This window comes from Eriocheir sinensis, unplaced genomic scaffold (assembly GCF_024679095.1).
Source record: "Eriocheir sinensis breed Jianghai 21 unplaced genomic scaffold, ASM2467909v1 Scaffold1846, whole genome shotgun sequence".
In the NCBI taxonomy this organism is placed as follows: Eukaryota; Metazoa; Arthropoda; class Malacostraca; order Decapoda; family Varunidae; genus Eriocheir; species Eriocheir sinensis.
The window spans coordinates 1-14,038 of record NW_026111235.1 but is presented as its reverse complement, the minus strand read 5'-3'; the positions used below and the strand labels follow the sequence as shown (position 1 = coordinate 14,038).

At 48.4% G+C, this 14,038-nt stretch overlaps 1 protein-coding gene and 1 long non-coding RNA gene across 2 annotated transcripts; both read right to left on the bottom strand.

The window, feature by feature from the left end:
• Positions 1–753: 753 nt before the first annotated feature.
• LOC126990645 (uncharacterized) lies at positions 754–7,988 on the bottom strand. Its single transcript, XM_050849323.1, has one exon. The coding sequence runs from the start codon at positions 7,478–7,480 to the stop codon at positions 5,615–5,617; it is 1,866 nt and encodes a 621-aa protein (XP_050705280.1). The 5' UTR covers positions 7,481–7,988; the 3' UTR covers positions 754–5,614.
• An 867-nt stretch (positions 7,989–8,855) lies between these two features.
• On the bottom strand, positions 8,856–9,316 carry LOC126990646 (uncharacterized). Its single transcript, XR_007744619.1, has 2 exons — positions 9,183–9,316; positions 8,856–8,897 (listed from the first exon to the last, which is right to left on the bottom strand). It is a non-coding gene; the product is annotated as an uncharacterized LOC126990646 (long non-coding RNA).
• Between the last annotated feature and the right edge of the window lie 4,722 nt (positions 9,317–14,038).

Here is a 14,038-nt window from a genome sequence, read left to right as displayed (position 1 = left end):
GTTCCTTGTTTCTGAAAGTTAGGAGAATGAGGAGTCGGCAAAGGTCCAGATTAGTAGTAGCAGTAGTAGTAGTAGTAGTAGTAGTAGTTGGAAAGTGCCACCTAACACCACCTACTTCAAAGTTATTGTGTTGCTAGATGTCGAGTGTATAGTTTTGCCTTACTAGTGTTACCAAATGAAGGTTTTGTGGGTTGTTGCTGGGTGGATTCTTATATTCCTGTGTTACTGATAGTGTTGGTGGTTGTGTTGCAAGCTGGAGTGTTGTGTTATCGTGTTGCCCGTTATGTTGCGTGTGTTATATCGCCTTATTGTTACAAAGTGTTGGGGGTTGTGTTGCAAGCTGGAGTGTTGTGTTATCGTGTTACCCGTTATGTTGCGTGTGTTATATCGCCTTATCGTTACAAAGTGTTGGTGGTTGTGTTGCAGGTTGAAGTGTTGCGTTGAAGTGTTATTGTGTTACCCGTTATAGTGACATGTATTGCTTGCTAATAGTTTTGTGTTTGCTGTTTTGCAGGCTAGAGTGTTGTAGTTTTGTGATACTAATAGTGTTGCCATGTTGTTTTGCAGGCTAGATTGTTGTATTTTTGTGATACTAATAGTGTTGCCATGTTGTTTTGCAGGCTAGATTGTTGTAGTTTTGTGATACTAATAGTGTTGCCATGTTGTTTTGCAGGCTAGATTGTTGTAGTTTTGTGATACTAATTGTTACCGCCCAGTGGGGCAGTATTGGAGGATTAATGAGAAGCAGGCCCGTACGTTGACGCGAATCACATTTTATTCGTTTTTCGGTCAAACCTGAAAATTAATACAGTGGTCCTTTAGTTACACAAATTGACACAAATTGACCATGTGACAAGGTAAGAAGCACGTGAGGGCGTGAATGTAATAAGTATACGCTACTTGACGACAATATGGCCTGTTCTCCTCGGCAAGGGCATAGAAGAAAAGGAGGGGCCCCTCAACGGGTCGTACCATCTCTCCTCCCCCACCCTCTCGCCGAGAAGGACGGCCTTTTACGTATATATCAGGCAAATGTCATATACCAGAAATATGTCAGTAACGTGTACGGTAAGAACTTACGTATTCTAGGCCTTAGAGAGGTAGACGGGAAGTACAACTTTTCGCCAGAGGTCTAACCACGACGAGGGCGCGTCACTTTCTGCCCTCCCGAGGAGGTCTCTTACATGAGTGTCCCTGCGTAAGCATTTTCCGGCTGCTGGCCCAGCCATACATGTTGATTCATCAAAGATGCACGTGCAGTGATATTACGATACGCTGAGCTGACACTCCTGTCTGTAAACATCGAGCAGCCAACACCACTCTGCAGCTCTGTCCCCATCTTCACTACCTAAAACTTACACATTCTTTCCCCCTTTTCCTCTCCCTAACATTTCACCTATTAAGCCGATCCTTACATTATTACATTATGTTTCCTTATATCATAGGTTTCCTTAAATTATATGGCACGTTACATTAGATGATATTATATTTCCTTACATCCTATGTTTCCTTACATTACCTACGAAGCCGCAAGCGACTTCACTGTGAATGTGGCATGCGGCGATAACACTCCCCCTGTCGAGCTCTGCTCGAAAGACGAGCAGCAAGACCTAAATCACCTGAATTTAGGTCTCCTTCCTTTTTTTTTTTTTTTTTTTTTTGTTTTTTTGTTCGTTCGTTCGTTTCATCGTGCTACTCCTTCCAGTAGGCAGAGTCGCGTTACTGGGCGAAGCATCACTGAATCTTTCGTCTTAACCCTCGCGCTTCGTACCACCCCATCGTCTCCGGGTACGGTTTCCAGTATCCGTCCCAACCTCCACTGCTGACGAGGGAGAGGTTGGCCGGACACGATGACAATATCCCCTGCTTGAAGATTTGGAGTTGTCAAGCGTCGTTGCCGTTGTCTAAGCGTTGGAAGATACTCATTTGTCCATCGTTTCCAGAACTGATCAGCGATGAACTGGGCATGTTTCCACCTCCGTCGATAGGTCTCGCCGATCGAGTATTCCCCACCCACAGATAAGGTATCTGGGCCACTCCGCAGAAGATGATGGGGAGTGAGGGCTTCCAAGTCATTGACGTCGGTTGAAACGGGAGTGATGGGGCGTCCGTTTACGATGTCCTCCACAGCACAGAATATAGTGTGGAGGCGTTCCTCATCTAGGACTTGCTCTCCTATTACCGCTTGTAGAACCTTCTTTACCGTGCGGATCTGTCGTTCCCATACACCTCCCATGTGTGATGCAGTAGGTGGGTTGAACTCCCACTCAATCTGTTTTTGTAAGAGTGCGTTTTGTACTCCCTTTTCACAGTTCCAAGCCTGCACGGCTTCCCTGAGTTCTCTGTTTGCTCCCGTGATGTTCGTACCGTTGTCCGATCTGACGCGACGTGGAGGTCCTCTACGCGCGGCGAACCTTGTTACAGCATTTATAAATGAGTCACCGTCCAGAGCAGCCAGGAGTTCCAGGTGAATAGCTCGTGAGACCAGGCAGGTGAACAAGCAACCCCACCTCTTCGTCCGGGTCCTGCCTTGTTTTATCAGGAAGGGGCCGAAACAGTCGATTCCTGTGTAAGTGAAAGGTCTGTCCCCGGACCTGACTCGGTCTTCTGGCAGGTCAGCGTGACGTTGTTTAGTAGAGATCCAGTTGATTCTTCGACACGTGACGCATGTTCTTGTAATCTTGTCAATTAACTTCCGACTCTTGGGGATCCAGAACCTTTCGCGTAGCCTCGAGAGGGTATACTCCCTCCCTGAGTGTCCTGTCTTGGTCTCGTGCACTTCCCTTATTATGAGTTCTGTCACCCTGGCTTCTCTTGGCAACAGTATGGGATTCCTTTGTTCAGGATGGAGAAGGGCATGTCGTAGGCGCCCGCCCACTTTGATCAGTCCGTCAGCATCCAAGAAAGGTTCCAACTTGGCTACTGTGTTATCCTGTAAGGGGTGTCCTCCTCTTAAGCTCGTCAATACTCGAGTGAAATGTCGCTCTTGAACTAAGCGTAGTATGGTCAGTCCTGCTGCATCTAATTCGGCGACGCTGAGACGGTCTTTCTCCTGTACTTGCCCTTCCTCAGACAGGTTACAACGCCATCTTATAAATTTCCTCAGCCATGCCACATTCCTCTTTAGCTGGAACCATGATGAAGGATGAGCACATATCTTCTCCAGGACCTCTGCAGATTTGTTGATCTTCGCCACCAATATGATACCCTCCTTCTTTACTTCCGGATCGGTGTCGCCGATTTCGGAGATCGGGTATGGGTATTTGGGCCAATACTTTTCATCTTTCTTGAGGAATGGCGGGCCTTGAATCCACCTGCCTCCTGCGGCCATCTCTGTGCCCCACATTCCTCGACTGGCGTCATCCGCTGGGTTGTCCGCTGAACTTACGTGACGCCATTGCTCCGCCTTTGTTGCTTCATGAATGGCAGCAACTCTGTTTGCGACGAATGTGTGAAATCGTCGTCTAGTGTTCCGTATATACTGTAGGACAGCAGTGCTATCGGTCCAGAACACAGAGTCTTTGATCTCCAACTCTAACGCTCTTTTCAGCTGTGTGTCAAGTCTGGCAGCCAGCACTGCGGCGCAAAGCTCTAGTCGGGGTATGGTTTGTTGTTTCAACGGTGCCAGCTTGGCCTTGCCGGTCACGAAGGACACCAGATGTTGTCCCTCATCAGTAGTAATTCTCAGATAGGACACAGCTCCGTATGCCCGCTGCGAAGCATCGCAAAAATGGTGTAGTTGTACGATGGACTTGGGGTTCGCAACACTCCCAGCGTACCACCGAGGAATACGGACCTTTGTGAGATGAGGTAGTTCCGTCAACCACCGTCGCCACATTGTCTTCCCTTCCTCTGTTATTGGTTCATCCCATTCAGCTTCTCGCCTACATTCCGTTTGGAAAAGGAGTTTGGCAGGAATGACTGCGGGGGCGACAATCCCTAAGGGGTCGTAGAGAGAACTGATAGTGCTCAAGAGTCCTCGTTTGGTCTCTGGCTTTTCGGGGACTTGGACACGTATTCCTAGTTCGTCCTTTTCTAGGTCCCACAAGATCCCTAGGGCTCTTTCAACAGGAAGCCTGTCGTCGTCAAAGAACACTTCCTTAACACCTGCAGCTCGTTCTGTCTCGGGAACAGTTCGCAAAACGTCTTTGTGATTACATAACCACTTTGTGAGCCTGAATCCGCCTTTGTTCAGTGTCTGACGTAGTCGATGGAGAATGATTATTGCCTTTTCAGGGGTACTGACGGATAGGAGTAGATCGTCTACATAGAAGTTATGCCTTGCCCTCTTAACTTCTTCGTGAAGGTTCTTTCCGTGATCTTGAAAAGTCCGTTGCAGAGCGTAGCCTGCAGCGGACGGGCTCCATATGCCTCCGAACAAGTGGACGTTCATGCGATAGGTTGTTGGGGTTCCAGACATCTGAGGGCCAATCCACCACAGGAAGCGTAATGCGTCTCGGTGTTCTGGTACGACCCGCACTTGATGGAACATCGCCTCAACATCGGCCATCAGTGCCACTCTTCTTTGTCTGAACCTGAAGAGGATATCTACCAATTTGTTGTTGAGGTCCGGGCCTTGCATTACCTGACTATTCAGTGATACGGCTTTACATGTAGCTGCACAGTCGAAGACTATCCTCACCTTTCCCGGTTTGTTAGCACTCAGCACAGGATGATGTGGAAGGTACCAGGTCGCTCCAGGTCTTGCTTCGAGTTCATGTCGCGGGACGCGTTCAGCGTGTCCTTCAGCAAGTAAGCTTCTCATTTCTTCCTGGTACCCCTTTGCGAGTGTTTTGTCCTTCAAGAGTCGTTGTCTTAGGTGAAACAATCTTCGCTCTGCCATCATCTTGTTGTCTGGGAGACCTGGTTCCTCTTGCCGGAACGGGATAGGGAATTGGTAATGACCTTTCACTTGGGTGGTTGTAGCTTCCCACAACCGTAACACACGCCGATCCTCGATGGACAGTGCTTGGTCGTTGTCGAGAAGATCCATGGGTCCGTGATCCCAAAAGTATTCAGGGTGCATGTTGGGTAAGGTCATCTGTGCTTTGCTGAGCTGACTAATCGCGTTGTTTCCGTGGAGCACTGGTAGTGGTCCGAGTGGTCCGTTGATAGTCCAACCTAGCGTCGTTCGCACAGCAAATGGTTCTCCGTACCTCCCACGTCGTATTTCCAGAGGGAGTAGTGCCTGAGGAACATCTTGACCAATGAGAAGATCTACCTCCTTCGGTCCATGCCAAGGAGCAGTGCCATGGAGGTGTTTCCAAGGGATGACGTCATGAACATTCGCTGCCGCCGATGGCAGGGTGGATGGTAAACGTTCCACAACTACAACTCTTGGGATAATGATGGAGCGTTTCTTCCGTGTTCTTAAGCTCGTCACCTTTAACCTAATTTCCTCGGTGTCCGCTTCCTCGTCACTCTTTAGCGTACTGATCGAAAGGCAGACCGGCCTTCCTTTAGCCCGGAGCTGATCTGCAAGTTTCTGTGTACAGTATGACCGATCACTTGCTGGATCCAAAACGGCCCCGGTTACCGTCATCATCCCACTACCTTTGTCATCTTCAATCTTGACCTTCAATATGGGAAGCGCGATCTTTGTGGTTTCGTCGAGTCATGACCTTTCTTCATCAGGCTCCTCTTGTCGTCTCCCTTGTGACGACTTCACCCACCTATAAGGGTCATCTTTGTTGACCGTCACCAAGACGTTATGTCCTCGTGTGGAGTCTCTCTCCACCGAAGTCTGCTCCGTTCTGGTCCTCGAGGTCATGGCGTCCGGTGTTGATTCCAATGTTATTCTCGGTCTTTTGTGCGCAGCAGTTCTATCCGGATGCGTGTCGTCAGATACGGCGGTCCTTTTGCTCCCACTCATGCGGGGGGCTCCACTCTGTTCGTCTCTATTGTACGTTCCTTTAGCACCCTGTGCACCCTTTTTGAGGTGTAAGTGGTGTAATAGGTGCGAGTGAACACCCAGACAGCCGTCGATACCGCATCTTTTCTTAAGATGGCAATCTGCTATTCGGTGGTGCCGACTCAGACAGGCAAAACAGCGACGTTCGGCACGTATTACTGCTTCTCGTTTCACAGAGGTCATCCTGAGGAATTGTGTACACTCTCCGAGATGGTGGTCTTCCTTACAAAGGGAACACTTTCGTCCATCATGGACGGTTGAATCCGATGTTGCGGTCACTAAGCTTACTGGTTTCCTGTCGGGAAGAGGCTGTCTTGATTCCCTTGACATTCCTTGTGTTTGTGCCTTTGAGGAAGTTTCTGCCTTCTGAACCATGAGTTTTACGAATTTCAGTATCCACTCAACGCCAGGGGTTTCTTCATGTTTCATCTTGTATCTATACATCTGATTGATGTAGTCATCCCAGAGCTTCCCTTTGAATCTTCCTGTCAGCGTTTGTGTGGCCTCATATGTATCAATCTGCTGGAGCTTGCCAAGAAGCTTTAGATCCCTTATTGCATGTTCCAGTTCGTCTGCGAGCCTCTGGAGACCTTTCTCATCCTGGAGCTGAACAGACGGACCATGTAGGACTTTCTTTGTTAGTTGGCGAATGTACTCATATTTGTCTCCGTGTCGTTTGTCGAGCAGCTCCCAGGCTTGTTCGTATCCCGTTTTATAGTCTTCTATCCTTAGACACCCTCTGAGAGCGTCTTTGACGGGGCCATTGTAGACATCGACGAGGACTTCCAACCTCAATCCGTCGGTTACTTCTGCAGATTCTAGGCGTCGCTGGAGGGCCCTCTTAAACTCCCAGAATTCTCCACAGGTTCCCTCACTGAATTTCGGCAGTGGTCTTTGAGCTAAGCTTATAGAGTCATAGAGGTTCACTCGCCGGATGTCTTCCTGTAGTTGGCAGTTTTGTGTTCTGGCACTTGCTGACCCTTGTAGCATTGGGGTGGAGCATCCTTTCTTCTCGGGGCATCCTGACGGGGCGGTGGATGTCGCCGGACTGGCCGCGGTCGCCGTGACGGCTCCAGTGGGCATTTGGGTTACTAGGGTCTTCACCGACTTGGTGACAAGGATTCCATCATCGGAATCGGACTCTCCTTGTTGAGGAAGTTGAGATTCATCTGCACTTGACTCCTCTTGGTGTGGGAGTCCGGTATTATCTGAACGTGACTCCCCCTGGTGAGGGACAGTGGGACCATCTGTGGTTGACTCCCCCTGGTGAGGGACAGTAGGATTATCGGTACTTGATTCGTCCTGGTGAAGTGGCTCAGGGCCAGAGGGTATGACATGTTCACTTGCGATCGATCCCGACCCAGCTGATGTGCTTGCACCGTCTAACACCTGTCGTTTTCGGTGGAAGGATGTTTGCATTTCCGTCAGTGATGTTACTGTTTGTGCTAGAATCCGGCAAACATTACCCATCACCGTTGCCAATTGTTGTTCTTGCCTTGAGGGCTCGCTATCGCCCTCGTTTCTTCTTCCTCCATCTGAGGATTCTTGAGCAGTTCCACTATTCTCCATGGTGGACGGCTATGGTGGACGGCTCCAGCTGAACGGATGGTACCACACCAATCTATTTGTCGCTTGGCACTTGTCTTATTCCCGGTCTTGTACTCGCTGCCTGGCACCGCTGTGTATGTTCAATTGATCGTACCGCTGCCTCTCTCGCTGCCTGGTACCGCTGTTGGTTCAGTTGATAGTACCGCTGCCTCTCTCGCTGCTTGGTACCGCTGTTGGTTCAGTTGATAGTACCGCTGCCTCTCTCGCTGCTTGGTACCGCTGTTGGTTCAGTTGATAGTACCGCTGCCTCTCTCGCTGCCTGGTACCGCTGTGTTTGTTCAATTGATAGTACCGCTGCCTCTTCAATATGGTTCACAGGGGGAAGCTATCACCGGTATTACCACAGTCACACTAACAGCCCACCAGTCGTGTTCATAATGTAGTCATACCCTTAATATCATAACCGTATTTCTGCATACCACGGTTGAGCACACCTACATACATGAAGCCTTACATGTAAATACACGAACACACGCAAACACACGCCTGTGACCGCCGAGGGATGGCTGAGTGGCCCCTCCCTTGTACCCGATACACGCAGGGTAATGCCACGCGTACGTACGAACACACACTTGCCCGTGGGGCAGCGCAGAAGCAACAGCGCCGCTCAGAGGCGGCGCCCTCACACGCACACGCACGTACGAACACACACTTGGCGGTGGGGCAGTGCAGGAGCAACAGCGCCGCTCAGGGGCGGCGCCCTCACCCACGCAAACACACGTACGAACACACACTTGGCGGTGGGGCAGCGCAGGAGCAACAGCGCCGCTCAGAGGCGGCGCCCTCACACGCAAACACACGTACGAACACACACTTGGCGGTGGGGCAGCGCAGGAGCAACAGCGCCGCTCAGAGGCGGCGCCCTCACACGCACACACTCGAACGAACAGACTGTGGGTGCCCGCTCCGTTCCAGGGGAGCCGGGCGTACGTACGCACAAACAGTCCAATTCCACAGTTGAGGTGAGGCCGTGGGCACCCACGACACTCCGTTGGACACCGCCGCTATACCAGACACAGTACGCACGAACACACTCAGCGAAGAGGCGGTGCAGCGAAAAACGACGCCAGCTCCCACCCTGAGGGGCGGCGCACACGTGCGCACGTACACACACTTGCGCACGGCGGGTAGACTCCTAATTCGAGGGGCAGCGCACAGGCCGCCCACGAACCCTCGTAGCTGGGGCGATCACTGTCTTGCACTCGAAACAAGTTCTCGTCGTGGTCGCAGAGGGTGGACGTCGGGGCGTGGACTGTAGCTCCATCAAGCCATGAAGTACGTTTGACTATTACCGCCCAGTGGGGCAGTATTGGAGGATTAATGAGAAGCAGGCCCGTACGTTGACGCGAATCACATTTTATTCGTTTTTCGGTCAAACCTGAAAATTAATACAGTGGTCCTTTAGTTACACAAATTGACACAAATTGACCATGTGACAAGGTAAGAAGCACGTGAGGGCGTGAATGTAATAAGTATACGCTACTTGACGACAATATGGCCTGTTCTCCTCGGCAAGGGCATAGAAGAAAAGGAGGGGCCCCTCAACGGGTCGTACCATCTCTCCTCCCCCACCCTCTCGCCGAGAAGGACGGCCTTTTACGTATATATCAGGCAAATGTCATATACCAGAAATATGTCAGTAACGTGTACGGTAAGAACTTACGTATTCTAGGCTTTAGAGAGGTAGACGGGAAGTACAACTTTTCGCCAGAGGTCTAACCACGACGAGGGCGCGTCACTTTCTGCCCTCCCGAGGAGGTCTCTTACATGAGTGTCCCTGCGTAAGCATTTTCCGGCTGCTGGCCCAGCCATACATGTTGATTCATCAAAGATGCACGTGTAGTGATATTACGATACGCTGAGCTGACACTCCTGTCTGTAAACATCGAGCAGCCAACACCACTCTGCAGCTCTGTCCCCATCTTCACTACCTAAAACTTACACATTCTTTCCCCCTTTTCCTCTCCCTAACATTTCACCTATTAAGCCGATCCTTACATTATTACATTATGTTTCCTTATATCATAGGTTTCCTTAAATTATATGGCACGTTACATTAGATGATATTATATTTCCTTACATCCTATGTTTCCTTACATTACCTACGAAGCCGCAAGCGACTTCACTGTGAATGTGGCATGCGGCGATAACACTAATAGTGTTGCCATGTTGTTTTGCAGGCTAGATTGTTGTAGTTTTGTGATACTAATAGTGTTGCCATGTTGTTTTGCAGGCTAGATTGTTGTACGGTATTCTTGTGTTACTAATAGTGTTGCCTTGCTGTGGTCCAGAGTGGAGTGTTGTGTTTAAGTGTTGGTGATAATGTTGCCTTGCTGTGATGTTACTGTGTTTCCCATTATATTGAGTGTGATATGTTGCCTCACTAAGTGTTGCTTGTTGTGTTGCTGGCTGGAGTGTTGTATTCCTGTGTTGGTAACAGTGTTGCCTTGTTGTGTTCCAGGCTGGAGTGGGTTGAGATCATCGAGCCCAGCACCAGGAACATCATGTTTGCCAACCTTACCACGGGGCAGTGTGTGTGGGACCCTCCCCCCGGGGCACACGTGTGAGTACCCCCTGTGTGTGGGTGTTGGTGGGTGTTACTATTATTATTACTACTACTACTACCACCATTACTACTACTACCATTACTACTACTACTACTATCACTACTACTACTACTATTACTACTACTATCACTACTACTACTACTACTACTACTACTACTTTTGCTATCTTAAATAACTTTCCTTTTCTTTTCTTATCAAATACGTCCATCCTTTTTTTTCTTGTTTATTCAGTTTCCCCTTTCCCTTTCCTTCCTTCCTTTCTTTCTTTCTTCCTTCCTTTCTTCCTTCCTTCCAGCCTTTCCTTCCTTTCTTCCTTTCTTTCTTCCTTCCAGCCTTCCCTTCCTTCCTTCCTCAGTGCTTCCCTCCCTCCCTCCATCTCCCTTCATTTTATTTGCTCCCTTATGTTTCCTTCAATAATTTACTCTCTTCCTCCCAACATGGGTTCACAAAGGGTAGGTCTTGCCTTACTAACCTGTTGTCCTACACTAAAGTAATCGAGGCTGTTGACAGAGATGAAAACTATGACATTATATCTAGATTTCAGTAAAGCGTTCGACAAAGTCCCTCATCACCGGCTATTACTAAAATTACAGGCTCACGGCGTAGATGGGAAAGTTTTGAACTGGATCAGGGCGTGGCTTAGTGGTAGGAAGCAGAGAGTGCAAATCAATGGTAGGAAATCTGAATGGGGCAGTGTTACGAGTGGAGTCCCACAGGGGTCGGTGCTGGGTCCTCTGCTTTTTATTATTTACATCAATGACTTGGACACAGGAATTAGTAGCGATGTCAGTAAGTTCGCAGATGATACCAAGATCGGTAGAGTAATCCAATCAGACAGCGACGCTTCCGTTCTCCAGGATGAGCTTGACAGACTACTATATGATTGGGCGGGGAAGTGGCAGATGGAATTCAATGTCGGAAAGTGTAGCATTTTGAGTGTTGGTAGGAATAACCCCTTACACAATTACTCCTTAAATGGCACTCCTCTAAGCAGGTCTGGGCGTGAGAGAGACTTAGGAGTCCTAGTGAGCGCTGACCTCCGTCCTAGGGCTCAATGCATTCAGGCTAAAAATCGGGCAAACAGAGTACTTGGTTTCATCTCAAGGAGCGTGAGCAATAGGAGCGCTGAAGTCATCCTCAAACTTTACTTAGCACTAGTTAGACCTCATCTCGATTATGCAGTTCAGTTCTGGTCCCCCTACTATAGAATGGATATCAAGATGTTAGAATCTGTACAGAGGAGGATGACAAAGATGATTCAGGGGGTGAGAAACTTGCCTTATGAAGACAGGCTGAAGCAGTTAAATCTACACTCTCTAGAAAGGCGAAGGTTGCGAGGAGACTTGATCGAAGTTTATAAATGGATGAAGGTATTTAATAAAGGGGATGTCAATAAAATTTTAAGAGTGAAAGAGCCAGGTAGGATGCGTGGCAATGGTTTTAGGTTAGACAGATTCAGATTCAACAAAGACATAGGCAAGAATTGGTTCACCAGTAGAGTGGTGGACGAATGGAACAGACTTGGGAGCCATGTTGTGGGTGCCAATACCATAGATACATTCAAGAAGAGGTTAGATAAAGCCATGGATGGTGAGGTAAGGTGGGGTTGAGTGTACAGGAGCTGCCTTGTATAGGCCAACCGGCCTCTTGCAGACTCCTTACGTTCTTATGTTCTTATGTTCTCCCATTATTTCTCTTCCTCGTTCTCTCCCTTCTTTCTTCTTCGTCTCTTTTTCTCTCCCTTCCTCTCCTTTTTTCCCTCCCTCCCACCCACCCTCTTTTTCTCCCTCCTCCTCCCTTTTTCCCTCCCTCCCTTCCTCCCAACTTCTGTGCTTTTCTTCACTATTTTTCTTCCTCATTTTCTCCCTTTCTCCCTTTTTTATTTCCCTCAATCCTTTTTCTTCCCTTTTTTCTCTCCCTTTAACTTTTTTTTTTTTTACCTCCCGTGCCTGTCTCCACTATTTCCCTCCTCCTCCTCCTCCTCCCTTCTTCTATTGTCTCCCTTTCTCCCTTTTTTCTTTTGCCTCCCTTTTTTCCCTCCCTCCAAACATTTTTTTCCTTTCCCGTGCCTGTCTATAATTTTTCCTCTCCCTCCTCCTCCTCCTCCTCCTCCCTTCTTCTATTGTCTCCCTTTCTCCCTTTTTTTCTTTTGCCTCCTTTATTTCTCTCCCTTCCTACCTCTTTTTTTTTTCCCCTCCCGTGCCTGTTTCCAATTTTTCCTCTTCCTTCCTCCTCCTCCTCCTCCTCCTCCTCCTCCTCCTCCTCCTCCTTGCCTGGCTTCTCACGGCCTCAGGTGACCCACATAACAGGAAGCGAGCATCCGGCACTCGCCACCCCCCTTCTCCCCTCCCCCTCTTCTCCCCTCTCCCCTCCCCCCTCCTCTCCCCTTTCCCCTTCTCTCTCCTCTCCTCTTTCCTCCTCCTCATCTCCTCTCTTTCCTTACTTTTAAAATCCATCTCTTCCTCTCTCTTCTCTTTCTCCCCTCTCTCCTCCTCCTTATCTCCCCCATCTCCTCTTCTTCCCCTTCTTCCCTCTCTTCCTCCTCCTACTCATCTCCCCTCTTTCCTCTTCTTCTTCCTCTCTCTTCTTCCTCCTCTTTCCTTCTCTTCCTCTTCTTCCTCTCTCTTCTCTTTCTCCCTTCTTTCCTCCTCCTTATCTCCCCCTTCTCCTCTTCTCCCTCTCTTCCTCCTCCTACTTATCTCCCCTCTTTCCTTTTCTTCTTCCTCTCTCTTCTTCCTCCTCTTTCCTTCTCTTCCTCTTCTTCTTCCTCTCTCTTCTTCCTCCTCTTTCTCCCCTCTCCTTACTCTTTCCTCTCCCCTCCCCTCCCCTCCCCTCTCGCCATCTCCCTTTTTTTTTTTTTCCTTACTTTCAAAACCCATCTCTACCTTCCTCCACGTTCTCTCTCCCCTCTCCTCTTCCCTCACTCCCTCCTTCCTCTTCCTCAGCTTCCCTTTCTCCCTTCTCTTCCTCTTCTTCCTTACTTTCATAATCTCTCTCTCTCTCTCTCTCTCTCTCTCTCTCTCTCTCTCTCTCTCTCTCTCTCTCTCTTTTATTTATTTTTTTCTTCTTATTTTTTATTATTACTGTTATTATTATTGTTGCTGTTGTTGTCGTCTTGCTAAACATCGTAATTATAATGCATATATTAGAGAGAGAGAGAGAGAGAGAGAGAGAACAGCACAGTCACCGCTTAAAACGAACTCTTTACTATACCACAGAAAACTTAGCCTCTTTATGGGGGACTGTGTGTGTGTGTGTGTGTGTGTGTGTGTGTGTGTGTGTGTGTGTGTGTGTGTGTTACTTATGAATGAGTTACTGTGAGAAAAGGCACTGGACAGAGAGAGAGAGAGAGAGAGAGAGAGAGAGAGAGAGAGACTTACATAGACTTACATAGAAAATCAGACCACACAGACCCCATGGTCCAGACTTGGTGGTCTGTCCTTAAACCTAAGTGATTTTGCATTAATCAGGAGACTCCAAAACGTTGCATTTCTACTCTAGTTGATATTAAGTTGAAGGAAGTGACGGTCGAGCTTATTTTTGAAGGAGTCAATCGTGTTACACTGGACCACTGATAGTGGAAGCTTATTCCATTCTCGCACTACAACGTTGGTGAAGAAAAATTTGGTGTAGTCTGAGTTTACTTGTCTACATCTGAGTTTTACGCCATTGTTTCTCGTGCGCAGAGTGTCATTGATCATAAACAATGTTGATCTGTCTACATTCGTGAAACCATTAAGTATTTTAAAACATTCGATCAGTTTTCCTCGGAGGCGACGTTTCTCAAGAGAGAACATGTTAAGGGTAGAATAGAATAGAAGGGTAGAGAGAGAGAGAGAGAGAGAGAGAGAGAGAGAGAGAGAGAATATAAGAAAGAAATATGGAGAAAAAGAGAAAGAAATAAAATAAACGAGAGAGAGAACAGATTTATGAGAAGCGGAAAGGGGGGGGA